Source organism: Bufo gargarizans, chromosome 5 (genome assembly GCF_014858855.1).
Source record: "Bufo gargarizans isolate SCDJY-AF-19 chromosome 5, ASM1485885v1, whole genome shotgun sequence".
Taxonomy (NCBI): domain Eukaryota; kingdom Metazoa; phylum Chordata; class Amphibia; order Anura; family Bufonidae; genus Bufo; species Bufo gargarizans.
This window is the reverse complement of record NC_058084.1, coordinates 368,318,924-368,345,236: the sequence shown is the minus strand read 5'-3', so window position 1 is coordinate 368,345,236 and position 26,313 is coordinate 368,318,924. Positions and strand designations below refer to the sequence as shown.

General features: G+C 42.7%; 1 protein-coding gene across 5 annotated transcripts in view; it reads left to right on the top strand.

Annotated features, from left to right (window-relative positions):
* Positions 1 to 26,313, top strand: part of NEK10 (NIMA related kinase 10) — a 259,563-nt gene that overhangs the window by 17,122 nt on the left and 216,128 nt on the right. For all 5 annotated transcript variants that reach the window (XR_006390017.1, XM_044293922.1, XM_044293920.1 and 2 more), the window contains exons 2-5: positions 9,649 to 9,761; positions 13,910 to 13,976; positions 22,019 to 22,134; positions 25,114 to 25,212. Coding sequence is in view for 4 of the 5 variants with exons in the window: in XM_044293922.1 (XP_044149857.1) it covers positions 9,688 to 9,761; positions 13,910 to 13,976; positions 22,019 to 22,134; positions 25,114 to 25,212 (356 nt within the window). In the remaining variant the exon portion in view is untranslated. The remainder of the gene's footprint in view (positions 1 to 9,648; positions 9,762 to 13,909; positions 13,977 to 22,018; positions 22,135 to 25,113; positions 25,213 to 26,313) is intronic.

The window sequence follows — 26,313 nt, the reverse complement described above, 5'->3', positions numbered from 1 at the left end:
CGTTCCGTGGTTCTGTTCTGCAAGTAAATGGGTCCGCATCCGTGATGCGGAATGCACACGGCCGGTGTCCTGTGTATTGCGGACCCATTGTATGCGGACCGTAATACGGCCACGGGGGACACGCGGCCGTGTGCAAGAGGCCTAAGGCATGATACAGGATCTTTTCACGGTTCTCTGATAAATTTCCAAGTCTGTGCCATTCATCTGAACGGGCCTTGCAGAAGTCCATGTGCCTGCGGCAGAACCAGCTGTGGAATGGGTTTTCAGACAGGGTTTGTGCATACAGCCTATGATGCTGTAAGTTTCAGTGCTAAGACTCTGGCCAGGCCGGGACTTGCAGCATGACTAAGAGCCGGCTGGCTCGAAACATGTCGGTCTGACCAGGGACATGGAGGGACCTCTGTCACTGCACCGTGTGTACGTTTGGAATATTCAATAAAGAACATGCAAGATTTTATCTCCTTCGTGCTGGAAATCTGTTTACTTAATTGCAGCATTACAGTCATCTTTATGAGGCCTAAGGCTGACGGATAAAAAGCACAAGCAAGGATTAAGAGAAATGGAGCTTCCACCATCAGTATGTGCTGACATTCTCCAGAGCAGCATGTTCCATATTAGGGTGCCTTCATACTTTTTAAAATCCTTTTTTAACCCCTTCATGACCGCAATCTGTGTATATACGTGATAGCTGCACATACCCCGTTCAGCTACCACGTATAAAAACGTTCTGGCAGCGCTTGGATTAAAGCTTCTGCCCCTGCCCTGCTGATGTCACGGACAACATACAGTTCAGTAATGCCGGCAAGGGACCAATCAGAGTGGCCCCTTGCCGGCAATTGATCCGATTGGTTAGTCTGTGCAAACTAACCAATCTGATCACGGTAGTGAAAAAATGCCGGTTTCAGGCTCTGATCTGCGCTCTGCAGATCAGAGCCTGAAATCACATGGTGTCCTCGTGTCAAAAAACTGTGCCAAAACAGCCATTTTTCAGTTACCTTGCCTCACAAAAAACTTAATATAGAGCAATTAAAAATCATATGTACCCCAAAATAGTACCAATAAAACTGGCACCTTATCCCCTAGTTTCCAAAATAGGGTCACTTTTTGGGGGTTTCTACTATAAGGGTGCATCAGGGGGGGGGGGGCTTTAAATGGGAGATGACATCTAAAACCAGTTTAGCAAAATCTGCCTTCCAAAAACCATACGGCATTCCTTTTCTTCTGCTCCCTGCCGTGTGCCCTTACATCAGTTTACGACCACATGTGGGGTGTTTCTGTAAACCGCAGAATCAGGGTAATAAATGTTGAGTTTTGTTTGGCTGTTAACCCTCAATGTGTTAAAGAAAAAAATTAAATAAAATGGAAAATCTGCCAAAAAAGTGAAATTTAGAAATGTCATCTCCATTTTTCTTTAATTCTTGTGGACTACTCAAGGGTTAACAAAGTTTGTAAAATCAGTTTTGAGTAACTTGAGGGGTGTAGTTTCTACAATGGGGTCATTTATGGGGGGTTTCCTCTATGTAAGGCCTCATGCACACGACCGTTGTGTGCATCCGTGGCCGTTGTGCCGTTTTCCGTTTTTTTTTGCGGACCCATTGACTTTCAATGGGTCCGTGGAAAAATCGGAAACTGCACCGTTTGGCAGCCGCATCCGTGATCCGTTTTTCCTGGCCGTGAAAAAAATATGACCTGTCCTATTTTTTTCACGGCCAACGGTTCACGGACCCATTCAAGTCAATGGGTCCGTGAAAATCACGGATGCACAAAGATTGTCATCCGTGTCCGTGATCCGTGTCCGTGATCCGTGTCCGTTTTTTCCTATCATTTCAATGGCAAACTTGACTTAGATTTTTTTTTCATTTTTCATGTCCGTGGATCCTCCAAAAAACAAGGAAGACCCACGGACGAAAAAACGGTCACGGATCACGGACCAACGGAACCCCGTTTTTGCGGACAGTGAAAAAATACTGTCGTGTGCATGAGGCCTAAGCCTCACAAAGTGACTTTAGACCTGAACTGGTCCTTAAAAAGTGGGTTTTGGAAATTTTCTTTAAAATTTTAAGAATTGCTTCTAAATTTCTAAGCCTTCTAACATCCTAAAAAATAAAATGACATTTCCAAAATGATGCCAACATAAAGTAGACATATCGGAAATGTTAAGTAATAAATATTTTATTAGGTATGACTTTCTGTTTTAGAAGCAGAGAAATGGAAATTTTGAAAATTGTGAATTTTTTATTTTTTTAAAATAAATTTTGGATTTTTCATAAATAAAGGTAAAATATATTGACTCAAATATATGACTATCATGAAGTACAATGTGTCACGAGAAAACAATCTCAGAATGGCTTGGATAAATAAAAGTGTTCCAAAGCTATTACCACATAACGTGACGCATGTCAGATTTGAAAATTTTGACCTGGACCCTTGGTCATGAAAGGGTTAATCACCCTTAGGCCTCTTGCACATGACCGTATGGCTTTTTCAGTAATTTGCGGTCTGCAAAAAATGGATCTGCAAAAAATATGGATGACGTCAGAGTGCATTCCATTTTTTGCGGAACGGAACAGCTGGCCCCTGATAAAACACTCCTATCCTCGGCATTGTACGGAGTACTTTCTGTTTTTTGCGGACCCATTAAAATGAATGGTTCAGTATGCATACTGTATACGGAATGCAAAAACCAGAACGTAAACAAAAAAAAACACGTTTGTGTGCAAGAGGCCTTACTCATTGGTAATAGTAACGCTACCTACATCATCTTTTAATATGGATTAAATAAAGTATTTGGATTTTATTTTGTATGTCCCTAAGATTTTTCTCTTTTTGGAAATATTCCGTATTATAACTGTGTAGGCGCTGGGTAGACCTTATTACTGTATGGTAGGCGCTCTCTCAGACTGACCATTGCCGCCAATGCAAACTTCCTTTTACCCGATTCCGGCTTTAAGGACTGGAATCCTCAGCTGTCGACATTGCCCTTTTTTTTTATCAGAGCTGAGCAGTGGCTCACCCATCTTTTATGGAAGGTACTCGGTGACCAGCCCTGTCCGGGTGCTTTCATTAGAGCACCTTAAAAAAACATGTTTCCTATAAAATTAACAATCCCCACCTTAAATAAATAGTTGCTTAAGAGCTCAGCTTGACTATAGGGTATTTACACAATGGCTATCCCTGTTCAGTGGACATGTCATTATCTTAACTTACCTGCAGACGCATTAACTCTGGGTCAGTTATCGGAGACGAACATGTGTACAAACGTCCACCCCTGATGACCTCGCCATGTAGATGCACAAATGCTCATTAGCAGTGATGGCCAGTTCGCAGTGTTCGCCAGGGAACACATGCGATCTGCCATCTTAACTGACAAGTCCGGCGAGGCACAGGTAAGTCCTTACCTGTGCCTGTGCGCAAGCCGGTCTGAAATTAAATGCGGTTCAGACCGGAGCAGGCAGTTCCGAGAACAGCCTCCGGGGGACGTTCTCAGAACTGCCTGCTCCCGGAGACCGCATTTCATTTCAGACCAGCTCGCGCACAGGCACAGGTAAGGACTTACCTGTGCCTCGCCGGACTTGTCAGTTAAGATGGCAGATCGCATGTGTTCCCTGGCGAACACTGCGAACTGGCCATCACTGCTCATTAGTTGATCACATCTTTCATTGGGCACCTAAAATCATCTATGGTCAGCAGCCTTGTTTAAACAGGGATGTTCTGCTGCCTAACATTGAATCCATATGGAGACAAACGATCGCAAGTTCTGATCATTCATCCCCATACAGAGGTGAAGATTGCTAAATGTGAATACAGCTGAACAAGCAGGCAATGATCAGGAATGGACGTTTCGTTCCCGTTCATCATGCTTAGTATTGAGCCATAGAAATGGGCCCTAACAGTGACTTTATTTCAGAAGCTTGGGATGCATTACCCTTCTAGAAAGTGTGAAATATCTGCAAAATCTGCCAAACATTCTGTAAATTGAAAGAGCATCATGATAATAAACCCTGTTAATCCAAGGACCAGGCGATTTTCTGTTTTTGCATTTTCCTTTTTCACTTCTCGCCCTCCCAGAGTCATAACTTTTTTTATTTTACTGTTCACATAGCCTTATGAAGGATATTTTTTGCAGGACAAGTTGTACTTTCTAATGGCACCATTTATGGTTGCATACAATGTAGTGGGAAGCAGGAATTTTTTTTACAAATGGGGTTGAATTGGAAAAAAAACACATTTCTGCCACAGTTCTCTGTTTTGTTTAGTTTTTACGACGTTCGCTACGTGCTGTATCACTGTTACCTTCATTCTCCAGGTCAGTGCGATTACAACAATACTACGCTTGTATAGTTTTTCTTGTGTTTTAATACTGAAAACAAATTAAAAACCTTGAAAAAAATTTTTCCCATCAGCATATTCTGACCCCTATAACTTTTTTGCTTTTATGCGTATGATGCTGTGTGGGGGGACTAGTTTTTTGTGTGCGACTTTTTGAAGACTTTTTATAAATTTTTGGAGGGGAGTTGAAGTGACAAAAAATGGCTAATTGCTCGTTTTACATTTTTTCTTTTTCCGTCTATGCCATTCACCGTATGGGATAAATATTGTTATATTTTAATAGTATGGGCGTTTTCACACGAGGCGATGCTCATGATTTGTATTTTTTTTATTGGTTAAGTATTTTTAGTTTCATTTTTTAAATATTTTTTAAAACTTTTTTTTACTTTTTCCCTGGGTGACTATAACTGGCAATCATAAGATTGCCCATTGTGTTCATTGATGGCTATATAGCCATCCTTGAACACTTCATTTTCAATATAACAACACAGTGCTGCCACCTGGTGGCCTGTATTGGTATATTTCACTAATAGCCGCCGAAGTTTCCCAGATCCCCGCCTCGGGAAAGCTGTTACGGGAGCACTAGGCTCCCACTTCCGGACTGCTCTGATGCCGTGGTCACATTAGCATAAAGTTAGCAGCTATGGCGCCCACTGCACGCACGAGTGGGCACCATATTTAAAGACACGACTTCCGCCGTTCATATATGGCGGAGGTCGCAAAGGGGTTAAGCCAAGCATATTGCCTTCTAGTCATTGTTGTGACTAAAATGAGCCTTTGGCCTTCACATGTTCTTGATGAAATCCATGATAAGATGGTCATTGATTCAACCTTGAAGAGTTCTGTGAAGAATCTGTGTTTGGTCCATGTATCCATTTTTTGCTCTCCGTGTGTCATCCGTGTTCCAGGGACACTGCATAGCTGCACAGCATTCAGAGCATCTCCTCTTAATGGTCTGTGAAACACAGATGAAGCACGGATGGCATCCGTGTTTTTCACTGACCCATAGACTATAATGGGCGTGATGGATCCATAAACACGGACATAATAGGGCATGCTTCCGTGCTAAAACCACAGACAGTGCTAAAACACTAATATGGGAATACACACATTAAAATCAATGAGTACGTGTGCTATCCATAGAGAACACGGACTGCACACGTCTGTGAATTACTGACCTGTAAATAAGGCCTTTCTCTCTGAAATGGGTATTACTAATGCAGAGAAATTCTTATTTTGAGTTATATGCAAATGAGGTGCTCAGTGCAGCGAGGGGCCTAGCCCCTCTGAGTGCCCCTTCACCAATGCTTCTCCCTGTTGCCACTCCCCTTCCCAGTGAGATTGACAGGGACAATCATCCTCCCTGCTCTGATGCCAGGGTCGGAAATCTTGCTCATGTGTTGACGCAATGAAGATCTTTTGCAGTCATCCCCGCTCAGAGAGAGAGCAGCTGGCGCATGCCTGAGATTTCAGGGTGTCACATGCCGGGGATCCAAGGCAGACCCCCGGGATGACTTGCAAACAGGACACAGGCAGAAACAGACCACTAACCAACAGAATACTTTATTACACATGTAATAAAAAAACATGACAGTACAGCAGGTCAGGCAATAGTGGTAGCTCTACCACAGAACCGAGTGCACCGGAAGACCAGAGGCAAAACCCAGAGGGCATAGAGCCAGTGAACCCCATTCTTCACAGAGCCGCTGGTGGTGAGAATGAACTGGGCCGACAGCTCACTGGTCGTACCTCCAGGAAGGTCCCGGCACACTTGACCGCAACCTGCAGAGAACCATGCCGGTGCAAGCACCAGCAGAACTGACAACAGAACTGGAACCAAAGTAAAACAGGACATGGATCAGAGAACAAGACAAACAGAAACCAGCACAGAAGCAGATGCCTGGACCCCAAGCGGAATGAATGCCTGGCGGTCACTGGCAGAACTGCACACAGACAAGAGATTCTCCCTCCGGAGAACCCAGGGGCCCTCTCACGAAGGCAGGACAACATACAGGAACTGAAGCAGTAAGGCACTGTAGGACAGACAAGGAACAGACTAGATCAGAAGCAGTAGGCACTTCCAGGCTGGACAAAGGACAGGATCAGAAGCAGTTTAGCACTGCCAAGCTATCAGACGCAGTTAGAGCACTGCTAGGCTAGACATAGAACAGAGTGGATCCAGACAGAGAACAGGTACAGAAGAACAGGCAAGCATGGACAAAGATAACAACATCAAAATCATCACAGGACAGGTATAGAAGAACAGACAAAGCAACAACAAATTACCAGGCGACACCACACAGAAGAGCAGATGGCAAAACCCCCTGTGTCAGCAGCAAGGGGCTACACACAGCAAGACACAAGAGACTGACCTCAAGCTCACAGATAGATATAGCTGTCTAAGGAGGGCACCTGATAAGACACACCCAGGAACGGACCAGGGGAAGTTAACCCCATCAGAACCAAAAAGGGAGGGGAGCTTGCATGAACAGGGACATGAACACACAGGCTGCAGTACTGGATGTTGCCCCTGGCAACCAGCATACACGGAGTCCACCTCAGCCAGTAAGCCAGAGCACAAACAACCCGTGACACAAACAGAAATGCATCCATACTAAGGCCATGTTGACACACAAGGCCGCAGCCAGCACGCATCTCAGAACCAGCATACATGGGGATACCCACAGCCAGTACACAAAGCTCATGCAGCCAGCCTACATGGCACCAGAGATAGGAGCCACAGAGATGCAGACATGGAAGCCACAAACACAGGCCACAGTTCACCACCGCAGCCAGCATGCAGTCCCAGGCAACCAGCCTACACAGCAGCCAGCCTACACAGCACCAGAGACAGGAACTGCATTGAGATGCAGACAAGGGGAGTACACATATTCACAGGCATAGTTCACACACACCACCGCAGCCAGCACGCAGTCCCAAGCAACCAGCATACACAGGAGTTAGCCTGCAGCCAGTACGTAAGAGGCCAAAACTGTCACAGTGAACCGCACCGTGACACAGGACCAGGCATCGTAGCGGTGAGAATTCCTAGCCCTGTCAATCTCATGGGAAGGGGGAGTGGCAAAGGGGAATGAATGAGGTGAAGCGGTTCTCCGATGGGCTAGGCCAGCCCCTCAGTGCTCTGAGAACCTCATTTACATATAACTAAAAATAAGGATTTCTCTGCAACAGTAATACCAATTATAGGGAGAAAGGGCTTGTTTTAGTCACCATGTTCAGCTCTACCAGACAGTATGCCAGGTCCATATGTTTATTTTTTACCCTCCATGTGTCATGCTGCCGTTTTTGTCCGGCTGCCTCTTGGCATGTTTGCCGTGCTGTGGCCGCATCTCCGACCTGTCCCCATTATACTGAATGGGGCCGGAGCAGACTTCCCTGCCCGAACAGCCTGCCAGACAATCCTAACGCTAATGTGAAAGAAGCCTAAGTTAAGTTTCTGTGCAGGATTTGAACTGGAACTGCCCTGTTTAGCCTGGGGTCTTACTCTTTGCAGCAAGAGTGCATGCCATGTGTAGATCACACATTTGCTTCCAAGGATCAGAATCTGTGAAAGCTAGTGTTTTATGGGCCAAAGAGACGCTGAGCATTTACCCTTAAGGGCCCTTTACACGTGCTGAGAATCCCGCAGAAAATCGCTAAAGAGCGTTCATAAAAACGCTCGTTAGTGATTATCTGGTGGTGTGATTGTACCACTGATTACCCAATGAACGAACAAAACGCTTGTTTATCTGGTAATAGATAATTTTTATGGTCACAAAAATTATCGGTTGCCTACAGCATCTGTCTGTATGGCGAGGAGTGATGGCATTAGCGATCGCTTCTTCCCATACTGTGGAGGAGATCGCTGCATGTAAATGCAGTAGTCTCCTCCACCAATCTGCTGCTGTATCGTCCTGTGTAATGGGACCTTTAAGGTGGCTGGAGTACCCTGAGAGCAGCATGTGGTGGAGCAGGCTGTGACTGAGGCTGACATCTCAGAGACCCATAGTAGCACAGTAGGAAAGGCTGCATAGTCGGCACTGACATTGGCGCAAACCATTTTGGAGGGGACTCTTATGGAGTCCAAATCCCTGTTCCCAGTTTAAAGGGGTCCGCCACCTGCCACCCCCGCCGATCAGCTGGATGAAGGGAAGGCCACGCTCCATGCTCTTCATTGTTTCCCTACTCACCATCGACAGCACAGAGGTGAGCAGGTGTTACAAGCCGTCCTATTCACTTCTATGGCATGGCTCATTTCTATTCAAGTGTATAGGAATGAGCTTTGCCGTTGAGATGAATAGGATGGCTTGTAATTTCACCTGCCCAACGCTGCCCTATCGATGGCGAGCAGTTAAACAATGAAGGGAAGGCTGCGCTCACATGGAGCCTGCCCTTACCTTCCTCCAGATGGTCGGCGGAGGTGCCGGGTGTTGGACCCCGCCGATCTGATATTTATGACCTATCCTGAGGATAGGTTGTCAGTAGTAAAATCCTGGAAAACCCCTTTACCTATAATGCGACCCATGGTTACGACCACCCTGCAATCTAACAGCGGTCGCCCTGCTTGCACACTATAGGAAAAAGCACCAGCCTATGTGTGGTCCCATGGTCCCGGCCACCAGAGAGGCAGGCACTTTTTCCTATGGTGCGTAAGTACGACCACCACTGGTGGATCAGAGGGTTGTTGTAACCATGGAAATGAGCAGTGTATAATGCAATGGAAAAATGAATCAAGCCAGCAAAGGAACCAATATGGACAATCCCAATGCATTAGTAAATGGTTTGTAATAACTCCCTGTACATAATAAATGCCATTTGCTGAAGTGAAACAACCCCTTTAAGGCCTCATGCACACGGCCGTTGTGCGGCCATTCCGTGCATTAGGGACTGCAATTTGCGGTCCCCAATGCACGGGCAACGTCCGTGCGGCGGCCGGGACGGATCGAGACCCATTCAACTTAAATGGGTCCGTGATCCGTCCGCACCGCAAAAAAATAGAACATGTTCTATTTTTTTGTTGCGGTGTGGAGGCAAGGACAGAAACACCATGGAAGCACTCCGTGGTGCTTCCGTGGGGTTCCACGCCTCCCTCCCACAACGCAGCTCCGGATTGTGGACCCATTCAAGTGAATGGGTCTGCATCTGTGATGCGGGGAGCACACGGCCGGTGCCCACTTATTGCGTACCTGCTGGCCAGGCAACGGCTGTGTGCATGAGGCCTAAGGAGAATGCTATCTACAGTCAATGAATGGGCTAAAGCAGTTTTTACTCATTTATTTGCACAATCTTCATAATTAAAATTAACATTTTTATTTTCAGGAATAGAAAATTCAGTTCTGTGAACTGAGTTCTTCTATAATGCCGGATCAGGATGAGAAAGGGAAAAAAACAGAAAAAGTTTCTGAAAAGAAAAGTCAAGGAGCAGCTTCAAGGTTTGTGATTTTATTATTATATTATTAAAAATTATCATCACATTTAGTTGTCAATTTAGCGATAACATTGTGTCAGTTTTGACCTAGCTTTGTTCTTCGGGATTTACATATTGATTACATATCTTTAGGATTGGTCATCAATATGAGATCGTCAGGGGTCCACCTCCCGCCTCCCCCAGTAAGCAACAGTTTGAAGAGGATGCAGTGCTCAGCGGAGCTCCATTAAACGCTGTGGCCTCCTCAGCTTACCAAGCACAGCGCTGTCTATTTGATTGTGGTTGTGCTTGGTATTGCAAGTCAGCCCTACTCACTTGAATAGGGCTGAGCTGTGCCTAGGTCATGTGACCATTGAATGTGATGTAACATGATCTAGGGAAGAGACCTAAGTGTTAACAGAACACTGCAGCCCTTTTGAGAATAGACCATCAATGTGTAAATGCCCCCAAGGAGGGGACCCCCATCTTCTTAGTCGAACAGATTGCCGCCCAATTCTGTTCCTTTTACAATGACTTATATAACTTGTCCTCTCCATCAGCCCCTGAAGATCGCGCCACTGCGATCTCTTCCTTTTTGGAAACGGCCAAACTCCCTAGGATTAACCCTGACCAGGAATCATGCCTAACAGCCCCTTTCTCCCTAACTGAATTAAAAGATGCAATGAACCAAATGCCGTCAGGGAAAAGCCCAGGCCCGGACGGTCTACCGTTGGCCTACTATAAAACATTCCAGGCAATACTCCTCCCTCACCTCTTAGATGTGTGTAACCAGACTCTTAAGGGGATCCCACTATCAAGAGACATGACAACGGCACATATTACTATTATTCCCAAAGAGGGGAAGGATTCTAGATTGTGCTCTAATTATAGGCCCATCTCCCTCCTAAACTTAGACCTCAAGCTCCTGGCCAGGATGTTAGCCAACAGACTTGCTACCATCCTTCCTCACCTTGTACACGGAGATCAGGTGGGCTTCATCCGTAACAGAGAAGGGAAAGATAATACTTCAAGGGTTATCAATTCCCTCTGCCATGCTAAACGACTTTCCTCTCCTCTGCTTTTACTCAGCACGGATGCTGAAAAAGCATTTGACAGAGTCAACTGGTCATACCTAAGGCTCGCTCTGGCGGGATTTGGCCTACCTGACTCCTACATCAAGGCAGTCTTCTCGATGTATGAGCATGCGACAGCCTCAGTCCTAGTTAATGGCACCATATCACCTTCCTTTGCCATTAGGAACGGGACGCGCCAGGGTTGCCCCCTATCCCCTCTTCTATTCGTCATGGCCTTGGAGCCTCTCTTGGCGAACATTAGATTGGACCGGGAGATTGGGGGTCTATGTTTGGGAGGCAGGGAACAAAAGATTGCCGCCTTTGCGGACGATGTTCTTGTAATGACAACTAATCCGAAAACATCCCTTCCTAGACTCCAGACTCACTTTAAGGCATATAGTCTACTGTCCGATTTTAAAATTAACTCCAACAAATCCTTGGTCCTTTGCTTGGGTATCCCCCAATCGACCCAACACCTCTTAATGAAGAACTCCCCATTTAATTGGTCATCCCCTAACATCACGTATCTAGGGATCAAAATTAGTCCAGACATAACGGAGCTTTTCTCCCTTAATTATATTCCCTTGAGGAAGTCTATCATTGATTCTATTGACAGCCTGGCTCGAGCCAACCCAACTCTCTCTTGGTTTGGGCGAAAGAACCTTCTTTCCTCCCTGATACTTCCCAGACTGACATATTTACAACAAGCTCTCCCCATTCCCGTCCCCAAACATTATTATGTCTCGATAATGAGGAGATTTAGTTCCTTCATCTGGAATGGGAAGAAGGCGAGGCTCTCCCAATCTCTACTTATCAAGCCCAGAGACGCGGGAGGGATGGGCCTACCGAGCCCGGAGCTATATGGGAAGGCTATTCTTCTCTCCCGAGCACTAACTTGGTTGAACCCTCCCCAGCACTCTGTAGTGGCGCAGATAGAAATAGATATACTAAATATACCAGCTAGGGCGCTTCTACTAGGTCAGGAAACCGCTCTTCCCGGCCATACATCCGCATACCCGATTATCTGGGCTACACTGGAAGCATGGAAGTGGCTGTCGCGTACACACTGCTCCATCCCTTTCCCTTCACCCACCTTGACTGTATCAGATGCGCTGAACACGGCCCCCCTAGCGTTAAGGAAGGCCACTTCACCAGGACTGCTGTCCTCTTCGACACCTCTAATATCTTTAGCTCTCCCGAATGGAGAATGGATGGATTCTAGGGACACAAATACTCTACTTAATACTCATCCACGGGATTTCATACAGGTAGCTTACCTCAGGGCTTATTTGAAGCAGCACATCAAGGTAGGGGACCTCTCTCGGCCCTTAGTCTGGCTTGAAGCCTTGTCTGCCTCACATACACTACCCAGAAAGCTTACCTCACGGCTGTACAGCAAACTACGCCAACCCCCCATGCTAGCTAAACCCTCTTTTGTTAAACAGTGGGAATTGGATTTGGATATCACAATCCCCTTTGAATCTCTGCCCAGACTTCTTGACTCCCCCCATGGCACCTCCCGCTGTGTTAGGATCCGAGAAAACAGCTATAAAATCCTCACAAGGTGGTATAACACTCCGGATAAGACATCAAGATTTGCGGGAACGGGGTCTGACGCTTGCTGGAGATGCCTTGGGGAGAGAGGTACCTTCCTCCATGTTTGGTGGACCTGCCCCCCCATACAGAGGTGGTGGAGTGACATCTTCGCTACTGCAAATACGGTTTGTGGAACAACACTCCAGCCCTCCCCACAAGTCGCCCTTCTTTCGCTCCCTCAGGGTTCCGGTAAGGACAATCCCCCATTTGTGTTTAAGCAGATGATCTTAGCGGCCCGCCTTCTGCTTCCCAAATTTTGGCTTCAGACCACGGTCCCAACTTTAGATCAGTGGATGCAGAAAATTGATCAGATCCATAGATTTGAGGAACTATCGTCGTGGGAATCCCGTACACATCTAGTTTTCCTTAAAAAATGGTTATTGTGGGCAACTTTCAGATCCCCCAAACCCTAGGCTCCCCATTGGGATCCACTAGAGGAATTGACCCTTTAGCTACTGACCATTGAAGTCCAAATGCCTTTTATGCCTACCTGATTACACGCTCCCCATGCATAGGAGTCAGCTTGTTTTTTCGACAGGATCTTCTCTTCTCTCTAGGCTTTAATTTACTGATCCTTTGTTGCCTCACCTAGAGTTAGGATGCTCTTTTGTTAATAGTAGCCGACGGCCCTGTACATTTGCATCTGTATACTATGCCTATGTCGATCCTTACATGTATGTGACATATTTCTACATATGCAAGTCGAGGCCTGCGAGCCTATACCTTGATACTTGTCCCTTTGTTGTATTGTATAACCTACAATAAAATTTGAATTTAAAAAAAAAAAAAGTTTTTTTCTTTGGGGGCAGCTTTTACTTTTTTTTTACTTAACTTTTTTTTTTCTTTTTTTTTGCCGTCCTTTGAAATATATATAGGCATATATACTAAAGCTGTCGCAACTGATAGTAAATCTATTGGGCATCAAAGGCCACACACCCTTATGTTAATCCTGCCCACTTCTGTCAACATTTTTGAAAAGTAGCAAGAGAAATGAAAAAGTGCACCAACATTTGCATCTTTGTAACAAGACAAAGATAACATTTCAAGAAATTCACTCATCACTCGTTACAATGCACACTTGTTACTCCAATGGAAAATGTCACGGGATAGATATTATACACATTAGGCCTCATGCACACGACCGTTCCGTTTTTGGCGGTCTGCGGATCCACAAAAAACTGAAGCTGCCCGTGTGCCTTCCGCAATTTGCGGAATGGGCAGCCCATTGTAGAAATACCTATTCTTGTCCACAAAACGGTCGTGTGCATGAGGCCTTAAGTTGTTTGGTTTATCACACTCGATCTGTTGACATCTGTCTTTTGCCAGGTTTACTTATTATTTCTCATTATCAATATTTCATTCATGTGAAGGCATGTTACCTAATATGCCCACAAGACCCCCAACAAACTACCGGTAAATTATTATTAAAATACACAGGTGTCTAAAATAGTATTTCTAACATATTTCTGTTCTTTTTTCTCAAATTTTTTACTTTTGCATTTAGTTATAGGAAATGTTCTGACGTCAAAAGACTTTGGTCCCTCTTAAATGTGCAGGCTAGCAAACAGCAGGTAAATGGATTTCATTTGAAGCTATGTATGTTTTTCTAATATTATTCTGTAATACTAAGTAACGTAAAAGGAACCTGTCAGAATAAATACACAGTGCAATATGAAATCAGCATGATATAGCGCAGGGAGATGAGCAGTTTGAAATTGTTACTGTGGCATTTCATGTTACTGTCTACTCTCCTGGGCGCACAGATACTTGATTCCTGTGTGTGAATTATGGCTTGCATTCAATGTACCTCTGTCTTCTGCACTGCTAGGGTTAATCTTCCGCTCCGTGAGCTGCTGCATGGCTGTGTCCAGTTGTTAATCAGCTGCTCCTATACGGCTGTGCTGCTGACGTCACCTCCTTCCTTGCCTGTGCAGTTTGTCTCTGTTGGTCTCTACAGATCTTGATAGGTTCTCTTTAGCTAGCTAGAGCCTGTGTAAGAGCTATCATCCATTTGTCTGTTTGATTCCTGGTTTCTGACCTGTGTCTTTTAACCGTACTGATCATGTGCCGCCTTCCCTGACATTTGGATTGTTCACAGATTCCCACAAACTTTGCCATCAGCTAGATCAACAGCCAACCACACCGGGACTATTCCAAGAGCTAGTGGCCTGGTGGCTCCCCTACAGCAAGGTCTAGATCCCCGTATAGGTGTTAAAGGGTTAATACCACCAGAATAATGCCTTTAGGTCTACCTCAATGTCAAACCAGTTGGTTGACACAGTGGTTCCACAAGCTTTGCCGTAACCAATATATTGCTTTGTGGGAATAGATTCAGTAAAAACATGTATTTTATTACAAAAAAGAAGAAAATAAATGAATCGCACATCCAGCTGCAATGCTTTGATCTCTTTCCTGCTACTTTAGCAGAAAACAGCGCTAAATAGCGCATGTGTACCGCCTCCTATGCTACATGCTAAATGAGGCGTTAGTGTACAATTTGAACAAAAGGCATAAGCCCACTCGCCACGCCAAGGTTGCCTCTATGAGTGGGTCCTACTCTAAAATTGGCACGGTGACCACCGACACTGTGGCGCCAATCTGGCAGGCGGCGGAACCCAGCAGCCAAACAGCACCCCTGCTGCCTGACTATGCCATACCTAGTGCTGCCCCCCAACCCGCCAGAAAAACAGCCCAGTGGCCCCCGTGCAGTACCGCACCATGTGAACAGTTGTCAAAGCTCACCTTACCTGAAGCCCTCAGGAACTCTGAGAGCATGGTAGGTTCATTTAAACCCTCATGCAAAATACCTTGCTAATTAAGATCACCTGGCCGAATGGGAGGAGTGCTGATCCAGAGACAGATTCTCTATACATATACAAAAACTGTGCAGTTTTTCTGGCGGCTTGTTGAGCCCAGTATGGCATAGTCAGGCAGCAGGGGTGCTGTTTGGCTGCTGGGTCCCTCCGCCTGCCAGATTGGCGCCACAGCGCCGCGCCAACTATTGAGTAGGACCCACTCATAGAGGCAACCTTGACGTGGTGAGTGGGCTTATGCCTTTTGATCAAAATGTACACTAATGCCTCATGTAGCATAGGAGGCGGTACACATGAGCTATTTAGCGCTGTCTTCTGCAAAAGTAGCAGGGATGAGATCAAAGCAGAGCAGCTGGATGTGCGATTCATTTCTTTTCTTCTTTTTTGCATTTTATTCATTTATACTTCTGCTCTTTCTATACTTAGGAGTCTAGTGGGAAGTCCTACTCGGTGATCGACAGCTTCCTCTGTATGCACCCTGTCAATCACTGAGCAGCACCACCCACTGGACACCTTTGTGTTGAATGAGTAAGGAGTTGTAGTTAACGTTTTACTGAATCTTTCTGCTCAGCTCTTCCCACCCTAAAACTTGTTACTAGGGATGAGCGAACTTCTGTTTTCAAGTTCGGCGTACAAGGTTCGAGTTATCTAAGAATTCTGTTATGGATTCTGCTACCGCTGATCATAATTTATGGTCCGTGGTAGCAGAATCCATAATGGAATTCTTCGATAACCCGAACCCGAACATTGTACGCTGAAGTTGAAAACACAAGTTCGCTCCACACTGCTTACTACCTATAACTTGCACTGCATTTCCAAGGTGACAGGACGTCTTTACAGAGCTCAGATGGCTATTTTAGTAAATGCTTGCAGTCTCCACAAAATAAAAATGATGGATTATCTATTCTGAGAACATTGCATTGTGCAGTTCCTGTTATCTCTCCTGGAAGTATATGAATACATTTTGACAGTTGGATGTTATTATTGCTGTTTGCAATGGGACATGTCCGAACACAGCCTGACACTAAGGGCTCATGCACACAAATGTATTTTTCTTCCGTTTCCTTTCCCGTTTTTTACATGTCCGTATACAGAACTATTCATTTCAATAGGGATTAAAAAAACTGGAAATGACTCCATGTGCATTGTGTACGCATGTCCGTTCTGCAAAAAAATAGAGCATGTCCTATTCTTGTGCATTTTGCGGACAGGCATTGTTACAATGGATCCACACAGATGTCACACGGATGTCACCCTTTGTTTTGTGGATCCGTGTTTTGCAGACTGCAAAATACATCCGGTTGTGTGCATGAGCCTTAAAGTGGTTTGCAGTGGCTTAATATTGATGATCTTTCCTCGGGATAAGTTATCAATACCAGATTGGGCGAGGTCCGACCCCTGGCACTTCTGCTGATCACCTGTTTGAAGGAGTTGCGTGAGCGCTCCTTCCTTCAATAATTACTTGCATGCCCTCTACTTCGTAGCAGCTGTGCAGTGTAATTATAACGCTCGTCCCATTCATTTTAAAGAGAACCTATCACATTGAAAATGCAGTGTGAATCGGTAGGAGATGAGCAGATTGTTATATAGTTTTGTACTAAAAGATTTAGTTTAACTTGTATTTTATAAATTTAAATATCTGTGCTTTCAGAGCTTAGTAGTCATGTGGGTGATTGACAGCTATTTCTGTATGTACAGTCACTCAGAGATGGCTGCCATTAACAACTTAACACTGCCCAGTATAGAATGAGCAGGTATTTGAATTAATAAAATACAAGTTATACTATATGTAGTCTTTTCCCATAAAACGGAATATCAATCTGTTCTGCCCATCCTGCTTTATGTTGCCTGCAAATCAGAGACCAAGATTTCTTTTAAAGGGACACTTCCGTCAGAAAGGGGTATTCTTTTTAAGCTCTAGATTCCTAGAAAACTATTTTTTAAATATTTTTTGGGCTGCTCCTATATAGATAGGCATCCCATTGTTATGTTGCTGTGAGGAAAAGATGCTATCTGCTTTTGAAAAGAAGGTTACAGTTAATTATTGCACTTAGTGTAATGCATAATGCCCTAATTGAGTCACTCACTTTCCCTCACCCCTGCCCATTCCCTTTCTGGCTGCAGTGGATGATCTTACTGAGAAAATGAAGCGAGTCTGTCTGCCATGATAAAAGTCTACACAAAGAAGGAAGTTAAAGAGCTAGGACAGAATACTAGTGTTGATCACGAATATTCGAATTGCGAATTTTAATCGCGAATATCGGCACTTCGAGAATTCGCGAATATTTTGAATTTCGCTAAATATATTCGTAATTGCGAATATTCGATTTTTGTGAAAATACCAGTTCATGCAAATTTTTAATGCGAAAATTTGTATGCAAATTTTATGCGAATTTTCGCAATCAAGAAAATAATGCCTGGAGATCATGAATTTGCAAATTCTCGAATATATGGCGAATATTCGCCCAAATATTCGCGAAATATCACGAATTCGAATATTGCCCCTACAGAATACATGGAGTGACTTAAAAAGAAATTAAGCCCAGAAAAACTTTTTTTTGTATACATTGCATTTAGAAAGTTTTCAGACCCCTTAATTTTTCAAATTTTGTTATGTTGCAGTCTTTTGATAAAATAAAAATAAATTTAAGTTTTTGACCATCAATCTCTAGTCAGTACCCCATAATGAGAAAGTGAAAACAGAATTTTAGAATTTTTTTGCAAATTTATGAAAAAGGAAAAACTAATATTTTGTGTGGACGTAAATATTCAGGCCTTTTTCTATGACATTTGAAATTTAGCTCTGGGGAACTCCCATTTCGTTTTGTCATTTTTGAGATGTTTCTACACCTTGGTTGGAGTCCACTTCTGGTAAATTCAGCTGATTGGACATAATTTGGAAAGACACAGCCATGTCTATATAACTTCTCACAGCTGACAATGCATATCAAGACAAAAACCAAGCCATGAGGATGAAAAAACTACCTGTTGAGCTCAGACAGAATTGTGTGGAGGCACAGATCTGGAGAAGGGTACAAAATAATTTCTGCTGCACTGAAAGTTCCCAAGAGCACAGTGGCCTCTAATTCTTAAATAGCAAAAGTTTGGAACAACCAGGACTCTTCCTAGGGCTGGCCACCCTACCGTACTAAGTAATTGGGGCAGAAGGGCCTTCGTAAGAGAGGTGACCAAGAACCCAACGTTCACTCTGGCTGAGCTGCAAAGATCCTGTGTGTAGATTGAGAGACTTCCAGAAGATCAACCATTACTGCAGCACTCTTTAATCTGGACTTTATGGTAGAGTAGCCAGAAAGAAGTCTCTTCTCAGTACAAACAAGCCCACCTGGAGTTTGCAAAAAAGCACCTAAAGGCCTCTCAGGATATGAAAAACAATATTCTCCTGTGTGATAAAACCAAGATTGACATTTTTGGCCTTAATTCTAAGTGTCATGTCCTGTCCAGTACCATCCCTATAGTGAAGCATGGTGGTGGTAGCATCATGCTGTGGGGGTGTTTTTCAGCAGCTGGGGCAGAGAGATTGGTCAGGGTTGATGGAAAGCTGAATAGAGCAAAGTACAGACATATTCTTACTGGAAGCCTGATCCAAAGTGCTCTGGACCTCAAACTGGAATGAAGTTTCACCTTCCAACAAGACAGTGACCCTAAGCACATAGCCAAGACAACACAGGAGTCGCTTAGGGACAATTCTGTCATCCCAAACCTCTATGGAGAGACCTGAAAATGGCCGCCCACCAACGATCCCCATCCAACCTGACAGAGCTTGAAAGGATCTGTAGAGAAGGATAGCAGAAAATCACTAAATTCAGGTGTGCAAGCCTTGTGGCAGCATACCCAAGAAGACGATAGAGGTTAATCATTCCCAGAGGTGTTTCAACTAAGTATTGAGTAAAGGGTCTGCCTACTTATGTCAATGAAAGATTTTTATATTTTTTTTTATAAATTAGCAAATTTTGCAAACATTTTGTTTTCACTTTGTCATTATGGAGTATTAAGTGCAAAACATGGGGGGGAATTTTTTTTTTTTTTTAATTTTAGCACAAGGTCACAACATAGCAAAAAAAGTGAGAGGGTCTGAAGACTTTCCAAATGCTTTCTAGGTTGTTAATATTTGATAAAAACATTTTTGATGGTGTCTCTTTAAAAGGGTTTTCCCACTAAGAACCTTTATCTCCTATTCTCGTTAGGTGACAAATGTTGACAAATGATCATTTGGCCCCACCATTGGGACCCCCACTAATGAATAGAACAAAGATCCCGGGCTCACTATGCCACATCACTGCACAAGCACAGTGAAGAGGAGTTTGAATGGAGTGGTGGACAAGCATATGTGTCACCGCTCTATTCTAAGTCCATGGGCCTTAGCTGAGGATCATCCAGCCACCATTCCTGTTGGAAGAGCCCATTGAATTGACAGCATTATCCACAATAATGTAATGTCTATGGTCAGTAACCGATCAGTGATCCTAGGTGTTGCAATAGTGAGATCCTAATGGGGCACACATTAAGGATTATAACAATATATATGTTAAGTTGTTGAAGACTCTGACCTCCAGTCTGAATGTTGTGGGTTAATTGTGTTTTAATTAGTTTTTGTGAAACCCCTAATTTACAGGTCAAGAAGGATTGTACAAGTAAATTATACTACAGGGACACATTAGCTAGTAAACACAACAGCCTGTTGTTATTCACCTAAGAATTAGCTTGTACAATGTTTACCTGCTAAAAATGTTCTTGGCATCCGGATACAATCAACAAAGTGTACTGGAAGCTGAGCGCTAATAAGATGTTTTTCCCGGATTTATGTATTTCTGTGCTGATTATAATTAGTTATTAAAAACTGAGAATTCATATTCAAAATATAAATGCTATATTGTTTCCTTCTTTCCAGGAACTTGATGGTTTTTACCAGTTATATTTTTCACAAGTTTATTATTTAATTTTTTCTTCTGTCTCGTCCACCTGCTGCTCCTCTGGTCCCTTCAGTGGTGCTAAAGATGTTACATTGTCTATGGTAGAAATTTTCATCCAATGCAACCAATAATAACCAAACCGTCAATTATACCAAAAGAATTGGCTACAATCAAGTGAACACTGTGTTGTGATTCTAATATACGTTTTTAGAATTAATGAACTGTTGACTGCAGCATAATACAGTAGTAACCTGCCAAAAGTGTCCATGATTGGAAATTATTCTGATGACGGACATTTAACCCCTCAGATGCCACAGTCAGTTGCACCCACGGCATCTGTGGAGGTTGCTCCCAGTGACTGAATGCCTCCTCCCCACAAAGAGATCGCAGGAGCTGTTTCTGGGAACCTTATGAAGGCTCCCAAGCCTGCCATTGCAAAGTTCTTATTGAGCTCTGGCATGTTAGTCCTGCCCTGTTGAGCCCTGCATGTCCCTGATATTGCAGCATCTGAGAATGACAAACTATCAAAATATAAACGTGTTTATTCCATATGGTGAACGTTGTAATGTGAAAAATCTAAATGACTGAATCTATGTTTTTTGGTCACTTAAATAAAATTGAATAAAGAGCAATCAAAAAGTCATACATAACCCCAAATAGTATGAATAAAAATTACAGATCACCTTGCAAAAAAGAGATTCTACACAACTCTGTAGACACGAATATTAAATGTTATGGGTGCTCACTGTTTTAAAAGCATAAAAACATAACAAAAACTATATAAATTTGGTATTGCCGTAATTATACTAAACCACAGTACCAACATGTCATTTTTACTGCCCAGTGAATGCTGTAAATACGAAACCCATAAAGCACCAGAATAATTCAATTTTTTCCCAATTCAATCCCATAAATATTTTTTTTCCACCTACCAGTGTATGGAAAAGTAAATGATGCCATTAGTAAGTAAAACTTATCCTGCAAAAAAACAACAAGCTTAAAAAAAAAGTTACAAAAAAACCCAAAAACTGCCACCTGCTTAAAGGGTTAAAACCGACCATAATTTTTTATTTCATTTCACTGTTCCACTGATGGAACAGAAATACAAAAAAAATTTAAACCCCCAATGATGAAAAGTAAACTTCGTCTAAGCTGTGGATTTTCAGTATGTGATCGCATATATACAAATTTGTAACAACGTGACCAATCAATTGCTTTTTAATGAAATATTCATCCACACATATAAATGCATATTTTATGATTTTGTAAAAATAACATGATAATTAGCCATGTAGAAGCCTTCTCAGTGGCACTAAAGACAACATGATCTGAGGTATCCATCACGTGTCTGGTAGGGAGGTACAGCGGGCCAAACGAGAGTAGTTAGTATGAACTACAGTAATACTTACAATTGCACAATATAACCTCCTTTCACTCTGCCGTCAGAGGCTTTATTTGGGGCATCTGTTTGCATTTACGTAACATTTGATGACAAGTATAGTGAAGCATGGGGTGCTAATCCTGTCCTCAAAACAACAAACATCACAATGGAAACCCTATTGACCCCATTGTAAGTCGAGTCATGAGACAGATTGCTGAGGACATCATGGCTTCTGTTATGATCAGAACCCACAATGCAAGTTTGAGCATAGCTGTAGACACAACACTACTGAAGCACTTATGGTTGCTTGCTCCAACTACTTCTTCAGTATCCATGTCTGCGCATATCCAAAGTCATAGTTCAAATTTAAATATGAAAAAAGCACGAAATAAAGCGGAAATGAAGCAACAATTATTATTATTTCATAGTGCTGTTATTGTTTGTGACTCCGTAGACTGAATGTGTAATCGAATGTTTTCTATTTGAAGCTTCCTGCTTTGAGAACTACCAGCACGTCTAAGACTCAGCAGAAATTTGGGAAGAACCAGCCATCTAAAAATCATTGGCAAGAATCAACTGAATCTGTAGAACTTGAAAAATTTAGGTAGGTAAAAAAAAAATCTGTATCTGTACTTTGGAAGTACAAAACAAGAAAACATACTGTCAGATATACCAAAATGAACCAAAAGTCACTTGTGGGGTTCCAATTAATAACTGTTAAAGGGGTTGTCCGGGTTCAGAGCTGAACCCAGATATATACCCTTCTTCATCCAGACGGCCCCTCTGAGATGAGCATGTCATTCTCCAATGCTCTCCCTTGTCCTGCGCTAAACCAGGGAAAAGGCCTTTTTCATTAGAATCGGTGACGTACCAGGTCTCTGCTGGGTGGAGGCTTCCGCCTAGCAGTGTTCCCGGTGACGTCACCGGCACTAATGGGCGGGCTTTAGCGCTGCCCTAGCCTGTAAGTTCTAGTGCAGCGCTAAAGCCCACCCATTAGTGTCGGTGACGTCACTGGAAACACTGTTAGGTGGAAGCCGTCCCCTAGCAGAGTAAAAATTTTAGAAAAAAAGCCCTTGCTCTGTGCGATGCAGAACTTGAAACGGGGCTGCCTGGGTGAAGAAGGGTATATGTCCGGATTCAGCTTTGAACCTGTACATCCCCTTTATGTTAAAATTATTGTAAAAATGACACAATAGCTGGTAGCACTTCAATGGTAGATGCATGATTTCAGTATGTTAACTCCTTCCTGACCCAACCGTTTTCCTTTTTTTTTTCTTCTCGTTTTCTCCATGCCATCCAGGAGTCACCCATATTATTTTTTCATTTGTGTAGCCACAAATTAAATATTTTTTTTTTTGTGATGCAAGTTGTAATTTCTAATGCACCCATTTAATTTTGCATGTCTTTGGGCAGCTGGAGACGAAATTCTAAATGGGGTGGAGTTGAAAAAAAATTGCATTGTATTATGGGTATGGTTTTTACAGCGTTCCCCATGCCGTAAAAATTAGTATGACTGCAGTAATACCACATTTTTATAGTTTTTGTTGTGTTTTATTAATAAATTGCGATATTCTGACCCCTATGTCCCTATAGCTTATTTTGTTTTGGAGTGGTCTGTGTTTTTCATTGATACAATTTTGGACTTTTTATTTAATTATTTGGGAGGTGAAGTAACAATACAATTTTGAATTGGCCATTTTACATTTCTTCCCATTATTAAATTCACTATATGGGTTAAACAATTTTGTATTGTAATAGTTTGGACATTTTCAGATGCAGCAATTTATTTGTATACCCCATAGGGGTCTTTAACATGCGATCGTCTGATACCTTATACCATAGACTGCAATGATTTATCATTGCAGTCTACATGAGAATCGGTGCATTTCTATCAAGCCTTGCTGCTTTGCTATGGCAGGCCTTGGAGCCTTCTGAAGGGCCCAGGCTGCCATAGCATCAACAGCTCCCACAATCTGTTTCGTCAGCAGAAGCGTAGAGCTTCCCGTAAATGACCACGCAAATGCTGTGGTCACAATTGACCACAACACCCGAGGGGTTAAAGGTTCATTCATGGACTCTGCCTCCGGATTTTTGCTGTGTAAAAGTGAGCGGGCACCATCCCCCATACTGTCGGGAAGGGGTTAAATGAGAGTGTTCACAGGTGTCAATAAATGTCCCCATATATTTAATTCTTAGGATACCGGAGGTTTTTTCATTTTTGTGTTTTCATTTTTGTGTTTTCATTTTTCTCCCCTATCTTCCTTGAGCCATACGTGTTTTATATTTCCGTTTACATAGTTGTATGAGGGCTTTTTTTTTTTGCGGGGCAAGTTGTACTTTCTAATGCCACCATTAATTATGGCATACAATGTAGTAGAAAACTGTAAAAAAAAATTCAAAATGGGGTGGAATTTAAAAAAAAAAGAAGCAATTCCGCCACCGTTTTACGGGTTTTGTTCCTACGGCGTTCCGTTTGCGGCAAAAGTGACCAATGCCCTTCATTTTCTGGGTCGGTTTACAATGATAGCCCATATGTATAGTTTTTTTATGTCTAAATAGTGTAAAAATAAATGTAAACTTTGAAAACAAAATTTTTTTTACATCACCATATTCTGACCCCCATAACTTTTATATAGTTATATCTACTGAGCTGTGTTGGGGCTAATTTTTTGCGGGACAATCTGTAGTTTTCATTGATACAATTTTGGAGTGTGTGTGACTTTTTGATCACACTTTATTAAATTTTTTTGGGGTAAGAGAAGCAATAAAAAAATGTCAAATTGGCAATTTTGACCCATTTTTTCCGTGATGGCATTCGCCGTATTGGAAAAATATCATAATATTATAATAGTACGGGCATTTTCAGTAGTGGTGATACCCATGACATTTATATTTTTTGTTATTTAGGTATTTATTTTTTATTATACGGAAAGGGAGTGATTTAAACTTTTATATATATTTTTGGATTTTTTATATATTTCTTCACAGTTTTTTTTTTAACTTTTTTGTAGTGATTTCGAAGCTCGTATTTGAGCCTACAAAATATATTTTACATTTAACATTTTGAACAATCATGTATTTTTTTAATGAATTTATTACTCTCTATTGCTCATTTCTTATGTTGGCCTGCCACCTGGTGGCTAAAATAAGAATTGCTGTTTGAATGCTTTCAGCCTCTTCTGCGAGGCTGAGCGCATTTAAATCAATTACTGGCATCCTCACTGGCCACAGAGGATGCTGGTAACAATCCTGGAAACACGAGCGTTCGGGTTTTTGACCATTTAAATACCGTGATCTCACTTGATCACGGCATCTAAAGGCTTTAATTACCGCGATCGGTGGCGGTAATTAGCCGCAGGTCTCTGCTGTTTGAAGCATGTGCAAGAGGGCGCCATATTTGCCTATCGCTCCAGCGCCGTACATGTACGGTGCTGGTAGAAAAAGAGTTAAAGAGGGTGGTTACGAGGTCTCTTTTTAAACTAACTTTGTTAATAGTATTGTAAAATTTTGATTTATTTTTCTTTGTGTTTATAGTAATAGATTTATTCACCACTAAAATGATTTTTTTCTTATTAATTTCTAGTATTAATTACAAAAATGAAAGAAATTTTAGCCAGCACCCACAGCATAATTTATTCCTCGACATATTCATGGCACTGATTAAGAACAGGCTTGGATGCAGGTAAAATAATCTTTTTTTTTCCACTTAAGAGACACTTTTTCTCCTCACCCCTGCCTCCTCCACTGATCATTCACCTTAAATTCACTGCTGAAGTCTGTCTTTAGAGGCAAGACGGACTATCAGGATGTTACATGCTTCCCATAGAAGTCTATAAAGAGGAGGAAAAGTGAAATGCTTGTGGTAGACAAAGGCACAGAAACACGGAGATGCTGCTGCTTCTAGTAAATTTAGTATCTCACTCTAAGGCCTTATGCACACGACAGTGAAAAATGGCACACGGCCATTTTTAGCACCAATGAAAGTCTATGGGGCTACTCACATGGCTGTTCTTTTAACGGCCAGTGAATACCATCCGTCCAAAAAACAGGACATGTCGGCCAGACGGCCCCCATTAAAAACGAGTACACTTTAACAATATGGCAATTTAGGGGTTAAAAAAAACTCCAAAAAACCTCACCTCAAAGACTTGCTCACGCTGCAGCAGTCTCTTCTCTCTTCACTTAACAGGACCTGCCGAAAGACCTGCGATATGCGTGATGATGTTACCACCTGGGAGCGCGTGGTGATATCATCATGCACATTGCAGGTCCTTCGGCAGGTCCTGTTTAATGAAGAGAGAAGAAACTGCTGCAGCGTGAGCAAGTGGATGAGGTGAGAGTTTTTTTTGGGTCAAATCAACACCAAAAAAAAGATGGGGGCATTATTTACTCCATGGGAAAACTATTCAAGCTAAGGGCCTACATTGGGGGCATTATTAATGCTGGGGGATGTAAAAAAATAAAATAAAAAACTATACTATGGGGGACATTATTTTAGCCTGGGGCCTAAATTAGGGGCATTATTAAAGCTGGAGCAATAAAAAAATATCTACACTATGGGGGACATTATTTTAGCTGGGGCCTAAATGGTGGGCATTATTAAAGCTGGGGGCAGTATGGGGGACATTATAGGCACGGGTGTAAAATAGATTTAAAACAGACATAAAAAACGGACACACAGCCAGAAAAAAGAAGATGCACACACTGATGCAAAATGGCCATGAAAAACAGTGTGTTCGTTTTTAACTGAGTTTTTTTCCCACTGTTGTGTGCATGTAGCCTA